At 39.8% G+C, this 12,980-nt stretch overlaps 1 protein-coding gene across 1 annotated transcript; it reads left to right on the forward strand.

Annotated features, from left to right (window-relative positions):
- The first annotated feature begins 290 nt into the window (after nucleotides 1-290).
- On the forward strand, nucleotides 291-12,429 carry pom121 (POM121 transmembrane nucleoporin). Its single transcript, XM_051120780.1, has 13 exons — nucleotides 291-900; nucleotides 2,596-2,805; nucleotides 2,965-3,129; nucleotides 4,065-4,145; nucleotides 4,246-4,420; nucleotides 4,631-4,722; nucleotides 4,858-4,937; nucleotides 5,098-5,222; nucleotides 5,306-5,405; nucleotides 5,498-5,920; nucleotides 6,906-8,342; nucleotides 11,652-11,753; nucleotides 11,866-12,429. Exons 1-13 carry the CDS (start codon nucleotides 347-349, stop codon nucleotides 11,961-11,963), a joined length of 3,642 nt encoding a protein of 1,213 aa, XP_050976737.1. The 5' UTR covers nucleotides 291-346; the 3' UTR covers nucleotides 11,964-12,429.
- The last annotated feature ends 551 nt before the right edge of the window (nucleotides 12,430-12,980 follow it).

The following is a 12,980-nucleotide window of genomic DNA, read 5'->3' on the forward strand; positions in this document are numbered from 1 at the left end:
TGCTGAAAAATTCAGCTTTGATCACAGGAATAAATTATATTTTAGTATATTAAAAAAAAAACGCTATTTAATTTTTTTCTGTATTTTTAATCAAATAAACGCAGCCTTGATGAGCATAAAAGACTTGTTTAAAAAACAAAAATCCTACTTATTCCAAACTTTTGATTGTATAAATACATGCACGCATAAATGTTAGTGTTGCTTTATATTATAACGCTAGTGGGCGGTAAACCACTGTAATCGATCTAATAGGCACGCGTGCGGTCACTAACATCCTCGAGACGTAAACAACGCGCGCGGACGCGAGGAATTATGGGATATCTTCCCTCGGCGGCGCGGTGCCGCCATGTCTCCTGAAGATAAACGGCGGCTAGTCGTTTTCTCCGCTGCGGTGTTGTCTTTATTTGTCCTTTTACTCGTGTTGAGCTACATACCAGCTTATTTGTACATACTTTTTATCTGTGTCGTGTCTTGTGTCGTTTATTTTCACAAAGCGGAGGAGTTGCAGCTCTTCGAGAGACTAGGCCTCAATCCTCGCCGTGGACTGAGCGTCCCGTCGGCTCTGCTGCGCTGGTTACCGGGCAGGACTTTGAGCGGAGCCCCGGCCGCCGGCAGAAACAGGATACGTAAAAGTGATGCTAGAAATTCCTTCGCGTCACCCAGCGATAGACACTTTGCGGCCTCGTATTATAGAAGAGACCACACGCTCAGCGACTCGGTGTTCAGCCCTCGGGATATACTCATGGGAAGTTACCTCGCCAAGGCTGAAGAAAGCCCCTCCGCAGCGGTGAGGCCCGCTGGAGGCTCGGGGGCTTTCATGCACCCCAGAGATCAGCTCCGGGAGAGACTCGCCCGACCTAATCATGCTGTACACACCCCTAACAGAAGACTGTCATTCGGGTAAACACAAAATGCTTTGTATTGTAACGGTCTGTCTAAGGTCACGTCTATTAATAGAAACGCATCAGATATTCTACCGTTTACGCGCTAATACAACACAGGTAGAGTCGTGTTTGTACACGTTTGGCTTTATCGGCTGTTCTAACATCTACGTTGTCCCAGTTTTCCCTCCATGATTTGAAAATGTGGGAGTTCCTGGAGCTGGTCAGGCGCACTGCTCCTCCTACACCAGTTTGGACGCCTGACACTACACGTGTAGGGTTGCATAAAGATTTCCACTTAAACATCAAACTGCATTTTGACAGCTTTGCATCGCGAATGTTCATATCTCTGCTAGTACTTGGAATTGGAAGCACAATAGATTCATTTTTATAGTCTAGTGATGACTTTTTCCACAATATTTATATACATTATTACTGAAGTCAGGAATTTAATATCTGTGTTTATAATCCTATTGTAACCCTTAACCCATTTTATTTACTTTGGAATTTGTCACCATGCTGTACGGTTTACTTCTCAGCTCGAGTTTTTTTGGGCAAGCTTGTTTCATGTTGTTTTAAAAGTATATGATTGACTGATTTAGGAGAAACACAATTTCTTTATGGCTTTCTCTTTTATGGATTTTTATCTTATGCTCACCAAGGCTGCATTTAGTTAATAAAAATTCATCAATATTGTTACAGTTAAAAATAACCTTTTTCTGTTTTAATATATTTAAAACTAGTTTATTTCTGTGACGCAAAGCTGAATTTTCAGCAGCTGTTAGAAACCATTTTAATATGTGACCCCTGACCCCAAAACCAGTCATAAGTAGCACAGGTATATTTGTAGCAATAGCCAAAAATATTAACAGGGTTTTTTATGTATAGAAAGGTTATAAGAGTAGTATGTATTTGAAATAGATTTCCTTTAAACATAAATGTTTTACTGCATCCCATTTTAAAAGCATTAGTTTAATTAATTGTTTCTTTTTTTTTTTTTTTTTTTTTTTTTTTTTTTTTTTTTTTTTTTTTTTAAGTAAAATTAGTTGTGAAAAAAAATATTACTGAACAGGTTAACTGTTTTCAACATTGCTAATAATATTTTTCCGCACTAAATCAGCATGTTTACATACTGTTTTACAATATTACTATTTTACTTCATTTGCTTAATATTTCATCAAATAAATGGTGAGCGCAAAAAAAACTGAATCATTAGTAAGGCAAGGTTTTATTATTTAAATGTTTTTTGTTTTTTTTTATTAGGGTGTTTAGAGGCATAGTTCACCCAAAAATGAAAATTCTTTCATTTATTACTCGCCCTCTTGTCGTTCCAAACCTGTAAGTCTTTTGTTCATCTTCAGAGCACAAATTAAGATATTTTTGATGAAATCCAAGAGCTTTTAGACCCTCCATAGACTGCAATGGTACTACCACGTTCAAGGCCCATAAAGGAAGTAAGTACATCAATAAAATAGTCAATGTGGCATAAGTGGGTCAACTGTAATTGTATGAAGCTACGAGAATTCTTGTGTGCAAAAAAAGCAAGTAACTATTCCAATATGTGTGCTGAAGACGATCAAAGGTCTTATGGGTTTGGAAAGACATTAATGTGAGTAATTAATGAAGAATTTATCATTATTGAGTGTTCTATCCCTTTAAGCTTTTGATAATGATCTTTTGAAGCACTGACCTGTTGATGTTTTAATGCCATCAGGGACACTGTGGGCACTGCAAGTCGTTTCACCATCACCCCCCAAAGACATTACCCCCTTCAGCAGACAGGGACATCCCCCATTGGAGTGATGCCACCTGCAAAATGGGATGGAATCCGTAAGAAGAATGTCCTTACCCAACGCAATTCACCTACTGTCCACAGTCCGGTCACAGTGAAGATCGCCAGACCAGACCCTACTCGATCATCATTGTGAGTCACTTCAGATTCTGTAGAGTGGATGAAATGCAATGTTTCTGCCTGTAGTCTAATTAAATCCTATTCGGATTATTTCTCTCTTAAAACCTTGTCTATAGCTGCAAGATTAAATTGGAGTGCATTGCTAATATGTAAATGCTAAATTGTTTCTAGCTTCAATCACCTGAACTCCCCTGGAGCCATCAAATCCCCAGGTATTGGAGCTCAGGCAGACCCCTGCTCCAGAGAGGCTGTTCTGAGCGTGCTCAGAGAGAGCAGGAAGAGGGATGTTGATGAGGAGGACAGGAGTGCTTCCTCAGGGCAGAAGAGCAAAAGAAGGTATGTGATGCACAGAAAGTGAACAACAAGAAAGTGACACAAAACCTGCATTTATTTGAAGCACAGCGAAAACAGTAAAGTTTTGAAATGTTTTTATCATGTAAAATAGCTTTTTTTCTATTTGAATATTTTAAAATGTAATTTGTTCTTGTGATTTTAAAAGCTGAATATTTAGTATCGTTACTCCAGGCACATCCTTTAGAAATCATTGTAATATTCTGATACGCTGCTCAAAAAACTATTATTATTATTATTATTATTATGTTGGGGGGAAAAAAGATGAGTAGATTTTTTTTTTTTTTTTTTTTTTTTTCTGGTTTCTTTGAATAAAAAGGTTCAGAAGAACAGCATTTATCTGAAATGGAAATCTTTTGTAACATTATAAATGGCTTTTTATCACTTCTGATCAATTTAAAGTATCCTTGCTAAATTAAAGTATTAATTTCTATCATTTCTTTCCCCCACAAAATAAAAAGCGACTTCAAGTGTTTGAACGGTATAGTGTATAATGCTAGAAAAGATTATATCAGAGAAATGTTGATCTTTGTTCATCAAAGAATCCTGAAGAAAAGTGTACTTAACTGTTTAAATAAATATTAATACTAATAATAATAATAATAATAGATGTTTCTTGAACAGCAAATCAGCTGAAAATCTAGTTTAGATCACAGGAATAAATTACACTAAAATATTTTCAAATGTAAAGCAGGTATTTTAAACAGTCAGAATATTTCACAATATTACTACTTTTGCTGTATTTTGGATTAAATGAATGCAGGCTTGTTGAGCAGAAGAGACTTTAAAAAAAAAAAACATTAAAAATCTTACTGTCCAAAAACTTTTGACTGGTAGTGTAGAAGGTTTTTTTTTTTTTTTTTTTTTTTTTTTTTTTTTTTTTTTTTTTTTTTACTGAATAATTGTTTTGTTCTCATCAGGCGACATGACAGCAGTGGAAGTTCTCAGTCAGCATTTGAGCCACTTCTTGCAAATGGAGCTCCATCTCAGCTTGTGCCAAAGTAGGCAACCGTACACCTCCTACTGCAATATCTGCTTCTACATCTGTTAAACTTGGCGTTTCATCACATTATCTCTGATTCTCTGTCCTCTTCTCCTTAGACCTGGCAATCTAAAGAGAGGGATGAACTCCTCTTTCAACGAAGAGTCCATTATGAAGCGGTCTCGCACCTCCTCCATCAGCTCTGTAAGTGGTGCTCCTATTCCCAGTGGGGTACCTGGGTCTGTCCGAAATCCCATTCGCAGTTCCTACAGCTCTTCACAGGGTTATCAACAGGTATTTCATTTTACCCTTTTCACATATGGTTTATAGATTTGCAAATCTATAAAAAAATCTATAAAAACTGAGGAAATGCAATGAGAAATTATTAAAATTAGTAGTTAGTCAGCATATTGATTATTGCTTACCCCTATTTTTTTTTTTTTTTTTTTTTTTGTGCTGTTGTATTTTGTATTCATTAACTTTCATTAAATTTTGTATTTTCAGAGAAGAGCAGCATCCAGTCTCAGTCTTTCTCCTTTCACAAGCCCAGGAGGATCTCGGTGTCAGACTCCAGAGCGAGCTGCCAAGAAAGCAAGGTGACCATCTGAAGATGTTTACTACCATTATTTGGTGTCAGAAAGAATTCTTGTTCACCGAGGCTGTTTTTTTAGTCTTTCCTGTCACTGTTAAAAAGCAGGTTGAGTTAAAATAGTTTTATGTTGTGCATATAGGGAGGAAGACGCTACCTCACCAAGTTCTACATCCTTTGTGAAGCTGGATAAGGTGGCAACTGATCCTGTACCTGCTACAAGTAAGAAAACATGTATTAGCTTGTTTGTTAAATTGTTCAACTAATTTAGTGCAACTTTATGTAGTATAATATGCTACATATTATGTACATGTGATTAGTGGTATATGTTTTGTGCCAGGAATGCTACAGAAATTTAATTTTAAGTGTTTGTCTGTACCAGCTAAACTTACTCCAAAATCTGAGGCACCTGTTGCAACATCGACGTCTGACTCTGGAGGCGGCAGTGGCAAACGTAAGCGTAAAATCCAGCTGGTCACTACAAACAGAGGAGATCAGATTTCTTTGGTAAGTAACAGAGCTGCTATTGATAGACATTTCACAACACATTTGCATAGTGGACGTTCATCACTGTAACTTTGTGTCTGCAGCCACCACCTCCTGAACTTGGCTATACGATCACAGTGAAAGATCTAGATATGGAGAAGAAAGCAGCTCTCACCCAGATACAGAAGGTTCTGGAGGAGCCTGGTATGTTCTCCTCACTCTCACCTGGATTGGCTATATAATGAAATGCTTGCAGCTAATTCTATAATACGCCTTTATTTTATTTTTTTTTTCAGAGCCAGAGATCCCTCCTCCAGCTCCTGAACCCGCCCCAGCTCCAGCTCCAGCTCCAGCTCCTTCTCTATCCCTGTTCTCTCAGCCACCTCCAGCCTCTACATCTGGGACTGTACCTGCCGTGAGCGCTGCGCCCTCTCTGATTTCTCTCTCCAAACCAGTGCCTGAGACCACACCAGCCACTACTACAACTCCTGCTCCAACTATCGACCTCACCATCACTGCGCCCAGTGCAGCTAGTACTGCACCCCTGACTTTCACCTCAGCCCCCTCCATCACTACCACCCCAGCTGCCCCAGCTCCATCTGCTCCATCTGCTCCATCTGCTCCATCTTCAAGCATCTCAAACCCTCTGCTGGAGTCTCTGAAAAACATGAAGAATAATCCACTCAATGCTCCCACTCTAATGGGTGCTACCACTGCAGGTTTGTAAAAAAAAAGATTTGGGGAGATTTTTTTTTTTTTTTTTTTGGTCAGGATTGTTTGTTGAGTGGAAAGTTTTTAATGCCTCTTTGCTTAAAGGGAATCCCACGTGTATTAGGACTTGTATAGCTTAATGTAATGTAAATGTTTTTTATTGAAATATGTAGTAGAAAACCCATGAAAGATTTATGTTATTTTTTCCACATCGTTTTATGCATATTTTGTGGGTGGGTGCCATCATTTCAATGACATCAGATGGCTGCACTCGTTGAGCTACTTGCTCTCCGTGTTGCTATTTTTACCGCAGCACAACTCAGAATATACAACTTGGAAAATGCTGATACCATATTGTGCAGCTTTTAGTTGTAATTTTTAGTTGAAGCACAACAAGAGAAGCGATGTAAGTCTTCACTGCTTTCCTAGCGATAAGAAGAAGAGAAAAGAATGGGAAGATGCTTGTGGACGAATAAAATTTCTTAAAGACCCACGTCTCCACATTAGCCCTGATGCCTTTGAGGATTTTAGTAGAGCACAGCTACTGAAAGAACTTACAAACGGCAAAGACAAGAAATGCTAGATGCCATCCTGGCAGGATGTAAACATGCAGATGCTTGTCATGACGCTGCAGCCACTGAAGGAGTATCTCAGCGACGTTTTCACTCAATATCTGGGGACGTTTAGACTTCTTGTGGGGAAAAATTGATGGCACAGCATTTGGTGTAAGCCTACGCTTGTTACCTGTATGCTCTTTCAGTAGCTGTGGTCATCGTATCAGTATTTCATTTTCTGAGTTGTTGCATTAAAAACAGCGACAGGTAGTGCCAGAGAGCTCACAGAGTGTAAACATTTCACATAATCTAAGTAATGGCGCCCCTCATAATCCAGGGTTCCCTTTGTGTTTTCTTAAATATAAATTAATAAATGCATTAAATTGTACATTTGATCATGCACTTTAACATGACCTTGTATGTCTGTCGCTCTATACAGCTCCAGCAGTGTCTGTGCCCAGTCTTTCTACACCTGCAGCTGCCGCCACAAACCTGAACAGCGGAGTTGTCAAATCTGAGTCAGGCCCTACCGCTCTGCAGCCCTCATTCTCTATCCCATCCTCCATATCAACACCTGCTTCCAAGCCAGCCACCTCTATGCCCTCTGCGTTTGCTCAGATCCTGGCCCAACCTCTTCAATCCTCATCAGGCACATCATCCCTGGGTGGAAGCAGCAGCATGTTCAGTTTGATTAAACCTGTGGCCACTCCTGCATCTGAGCCTCCTAAATCTACAGTCGCTGCACCTACAGCCACAGTCACATCAGTCAATAGCATTAGCAACCCCCTGACATCTGGGTTTAAGCCCATTTTCGGTGCAGCCAGCACCACGCCTGCCTCCACAGCAGAGGTCAAACCCACCCAGGCCAATTTCAAGCCTTTATTTGGCACAGGAAGTGGCATTAGTGCCTTCGGGCAAACCACCACACCGACGACATCAACTCCTGCTGCACCAGTTTCACAAAACAGTGGGATGTTATTTGGTGGATTAACCAGTACCCAGCCAGCGAAGGTGTCGGCATCATCTGCCGCCCCAACCACGCAAACTCCTTCTCAGTCTCTGTTCGGAAACTGGAGTGCAACCACCTCATCCGCTCCTGCCACAAACACCACGTTCCAGTTTGGAGGCAAATCGACCACGACGGCTGCCCCTACGCTGAACACCAACACTGCTAATGCTAGCGGCACCACTTCTGCTTTTCAGTTCGGGGCAGCAAAACCTGCACCTGCACCTGCCCCTGCCCCTGCCCCTGTCCCAAAGGCCCAAAACACGTTCACTTTTGGCCAGCTGTCGGCAAACCAGAACTCGACGCCCACTCCGTTTGGTGGGTTCGGCATGACCAACAGTACCACGACATCCTCTGAGACTCCCACAACGCAAACCACTTTCGGGAGCTCAACTTTCACTGCATCAACTTTCCCAGCATCCCAGCAGACCCCTGCTGCTCCAAAGCCTTTCACATTTGGGGCCGGCGGTGGAAGTAGTGGCGCGCCACCATTCGTGTTTGGAGCTGCTGCTGCTGCTGCTGCCACCGCTGCCACCACAGCAGCACCTGCGTTTGGGACTAACAGTCAGCCCACGTTTGGTGGAGCTGGCTTCTCTTTCGGAAACACCACCACCCCTTCTGCAGCTCCTGTCTTTGGGGCCTCCACACAGACTGTGGCTCCTCTCCCTGCCCCGGCTCCTACATTCACCTTTGGAGGGGCATCATCAGCCACTCAGAACCCTGCTCCGAGTACTCCGGCACCTCCTGCATCTGGAGGGTTTAACTTTGGGGCGTCACTCTCAGCAATGCCGTTTGGAACCCCTACGCCTGCAGCTCAAACACCAGGGTTTTCCTTTGGAGCCAACAACGCTGATAACAAGCCTGCTTTTGGTAAGTCTTTTTTATTGAGAAAGGTCAGGAGGTCGTATTTGACATTGAAAGTTTGTAGTGGCCAGTGATGTATGTATGTGTGTCTCACACATCAGCATTGACCATCAAAAAAAAAAAATAGCCAATATTGGTTTGTCCACCTTATTTTTCAATGCAGAAGTAAGTTGTTTTCTGATAATGTGTTAGACTTCCGGTTCATAATCCGCCATAGAGAAGAATGTTGAAGTGCAGTAAACGGCAAAACAGATTACAGGACTACAAACCATTGTTTTCATAATTAAGATAATATATTAAAATAATATGGTAAGACACACCCATTTGCAATATCAAGCAGCAAAACAAGCTGTTTTGTACAGATAAAAATAGCTGGGCGCGAATGAGACCAGACTAATTAAATTTACAAATGGCTGCACCCGGTCTCACGGCAAAAATAAGGTGGATATATCACAGTCGGATATTAACTTTTCCATTAAGGGGCAGTATTTGCCCCCTGGAATCGATTTGCACAGGTGTTTTTTACATTTGTGAGAGCAATTTTTATTGTCAGCTTATTATAAAAACCATATGTTGTCTTTAATGTAAAATACTTAGATTTGTGTAATTACTTTAATCAATATTTTAAACCGTTATCAATAACAAAAGATTGTTTAAAATTGTATCAAAATTAATGTATGTAAAAAAACAGGAGCTCATAGGGCTGCAATATTATGACAAAATTATTGTAGATTATTTCTCTTTATACTATAATAATGATTTTTAATATCAACATAGAAAACTTTATACAATGTTTTTGTTTCGTTTTGGGCACATCACATTCTGGCTTCATAGACAAAACATGTTGGTCCATGACATTACCCAAGTCTAGCACAAGTTATGCAAAAACTCCTGTTGTAACCACTACGCTGCATTTCCGTTACCCTTGAAATTCTGAATTGAAAATTTACCTAATGGAAATGCGTCAATTTTGCAAAACAACCCCATATATCGCAAAAAACCTTTTCAGGCAATTTGAAAAGTGAATATTTTGCAAAACTATGATAGGAACTTAATTGTGTAGGGGCATTTTTTTGCCTCTTTGTCTTGAATTTATGAGGCATCAGAATATACAGACTTAAGTTTTATGCAGCAACATCCATACACGACACAGTAAAAACTGATGAAAGTATATTAGTAAAGAACATAATCTTTTTTTTTTTTTTTTTTTTTTTTTTTTTTTTTTTTTTTTTTTTTTGTAATAAAGTAACGTAGTTATTTATATCTGGCTATTTTGTGTTTTAATACATCATGACAAGACCAGACAAAACCAGTAACAGCTGCAGTTCCTGTGCCAGTTCTCTTTGATCCTGATTATTGGGTAGCGTTTACGCCTTTTCCTCCCACAGATGCTCCACCTAGGAGTTACCTGTATTACCAGATTTTGTCAAGCATGCAAAAACATGTACACTAAATTGTGTTCAAAAATAGCAGCAACTTCCCTTTTGTGCTCCTGATTTGTGTCTGACCACAGGTTATGTTCTAGAATCGAAGTACGTTGCATGAACTGCTTTTTACTGCAGTTCTTGCTCTATTCTTATCACCCTGATAGGCACAATGTTAAATTGGGTAAAATGGGTAAAAATGGCTGTTATTTTCATCAGTTACGGCTCATTAGGCTCTAGCATTCAGCCCGCTTCAGATGACATAGTGCTGTGAGATCACCTTTATTTGAATGAATTCTAGCATTTATTTAAATTAATTATAGAGAGAGAGAGATGACACGTGTGTGTGTGTGTGTGTGTGTGTGTGTGTGTACTTGTTTTTGCTACATTGTGGGGACCAAATGTCCCCACAAGGATAGTAAAACCTGAATTTTTTGACCCCACAATGTTAAAAAATTATTAAAAATGGTAAATGATGATTATCTGAAAGTGTAACAATGCAAACATGTTTTCTGTAAGGGGTAGGTTTAGGGTTAGGGTTGGATTAGGGGATAGACAATATTGTTTGGTCAGTATAAAATCTATAGAAGTCCATGGAAAGTCCCCACAATACACAAAAACAAAAGTGTGTGTGTTACCTATGACCTGTGTTTGCGTGTCTCTCTCTACAAACAGTTAATTACATCAAAATGTGATGCCACCCCTGATCTAGTATCTAGGCTATTTTATTAATAAAAATCACATACAATCGTTGGCAACAGCTTTGTGTGTGTTCAGGGCAATCTGTGATTTCCGACCCCTTTCTCTCTATAAGAATAATTATAATGCATTATAAAACGGATAGTTCCGGTCCTCGATTCTGATTGGTTGATCCACATTCAAAGCTGTTGTAAATTACTCTACAAACATGTTTACTTTTGTGTGTTGCTTGGCAACCACTTTGTTGCAACCACAACTGTTAAGCCGTGGTTTACAGTGAATTTATAACAGCTTTGCGTCGTGCCTAACAACGGCCCATAGTTGTTATAAATTCACTGTAAACCACGGCTTCTTGGGGCTTATTGCTTTATTCTAGAATTACATTACATTTACAAAGTTACGAAATGTAACCAAAATTACAATTTTGGGCCAAAACAGAAAATTCTGGATGCCAAAAACTGTAACTAAAACTGAAAATGCTTTTTTTTTTTTTTTTTTTAAATTAAATAATGTAAAATAATCTTCTTCATTTTAATAATACTGAATTTAAAAAATACAAGCCTTAAAAAAAATAAACCTTTTATTGAAAGTAAAACAAAGTTGAACAGATAAGATGTATTACTTTATTCAGTTCTATGTAATATAATTAGATATTTATTTTATATATTTTTAATTTTTATTATCCAAGTAATGTATCCTAATGTCAAATGTGTCATACAGAGCTGTCGGTGCATGTGAGCAGAGTATAGTGTCACAAGAAGGTAGCGTCATTTTATCGAGTTGCCCAGTATAGTTGTACTACACCATGTTTCAGCATAGTTCTGCTATTGCAAACAGGAACAAGTATGCTTCATAGAAATTTTCTGCAGGCACATTATTTGAGCAGACTTTGCTTGTCCGGTAAGCATGAGCGGCACACAAAGGGAACACACAGCGCAGTGACGACAGCTAGTGGAAGAGTGAAACCTGCGCACTCTATATTTTCTCTTTCTGACAAAAACTGGAGAATGCTGGTGCATCCCTACACTTTACTTAACAATTCAACATATAGTTTTGCCCAAAGTATTCTAGCACAGTGTGCACGTGGTTAGTGTTTTCTGTTTAGACTTGGTTAGCAGTAAGTGGATGAGTTATTTAATGATTTGGACTAGCAGCCATCTTACACTCTTTTTGTCTGCTTGTGTTGTTTTAGGAACATCAACTCCTACATTTGGCCAGGCATCTGCAGGAATGCCAATGCCATTTGGCAGTCCTGGAACCCCAGGATTTGGAGCAATGGGCGCCTCACCGTTTGGTAAAATACTCAGTCACTACTAGTTTTTAAAAATGGCTATATAATGGTTCTATCCACCTTTATTTTTTTTATTTATTTATTTTTTTAAATGTTTGTCTTTTAATCCTTTTAGGTGCTCCACCAGCCACCTTCTCTATCGGAACGGGCTCTAAGCCCTCCGGGCCTCGTCGACCACCACACACACGCAGACAGCACCCAAGAAAGAAGTAACGTGGCTGATGCGAGTCCTGTCCCTTTCATTATTGTCGTCTGGACTCTGCAACTACTCCTCCGGCTGTCCCACTTGCCCCAGACACTGCTGCTGCTACTGCTGCTGGTCCAAACACAACAAGGCTCTCAGTCAGACCTCATCTCTACAACCCTCCAGGCTGCCAGGGCTGGTCAGGCGTGTAGAATCAAGGCTCATGGCGTGTAGATTTTAGAGTCCTGGGCGGCAGTTGCCTGCACCCACTGAGACTCATCACAGCCTCGCTAATGGAGTCTGTAAATGTCTGATGAGGCATCCGGTGTTGGGGAAGGATGGCGAACAGGAGCGAATTATACTTGAAAGAACAAGAGACTTTCAAATCTGGACTCACACATGAATTGAAAGAATCGGATCTTATTTTTGACTCTTTGAGTATCAGATGCTCTTTAATTTTAGATCCAGTGAATACACCTTTTTTTTTTTTTTTTTTTTTTTTTTCTTGCGATTAGTGTAGATTTCTCATGCTTCTTCATCATGCTTAGCAGGATCTTAATTTTGTTAAGCCTTCGATACGTAAATATTTTACCTGTTTCATTTAAAAAAATGTTTTTTTTGCCTGAGTGAGCTGCATAATAAACAATCGAATTTTACATTGCTTTTTCTGCATGTTCCTTTTTAGACAAACACCGTGTCGGTTTTCCTGCATCTGTTTATCATACGTCGGACGTCTGTCTAAAACCAAAGCTCATGTTTTTAGTGCGACACGTTCGCCTCTCCATCACCATGTCTGATTTACTACCTCTCCATTTGAAATGTGCATCTGTGTCCCAGCTGAGATGTTTCACTGCAGTCTGCCTCAATCTACTGTTAATTATACTCGAAGTCAGCACTTAGCGCAGACATACAGGCAAAGCCACAATTCTATAGCTGTTGCATCTGCCATCAGTGTGTATTTGACTGTCAGGCACTGGATGTAGCTCTTTTATTTCATGTTTTACCCGTTCATTGCTCTGTGTGCCTTAGTGTGTTTTGCTTCTGGT

Source organism: Labeo rohita, chromosome 10 (genome assembly GCF_022985175.1).
Source record: "Labeo rohita strain BAU-BD-2019 chromosome 10, IGBB_LRoh.1.0, whole genome shotgun sequence".
NCBI classification, from domain to species: Eukaryota; Metazoa; Chordata; class Actinopteri; order Cypriniformes; family Cyprinidae; genus Labeo; species Labeo rohita.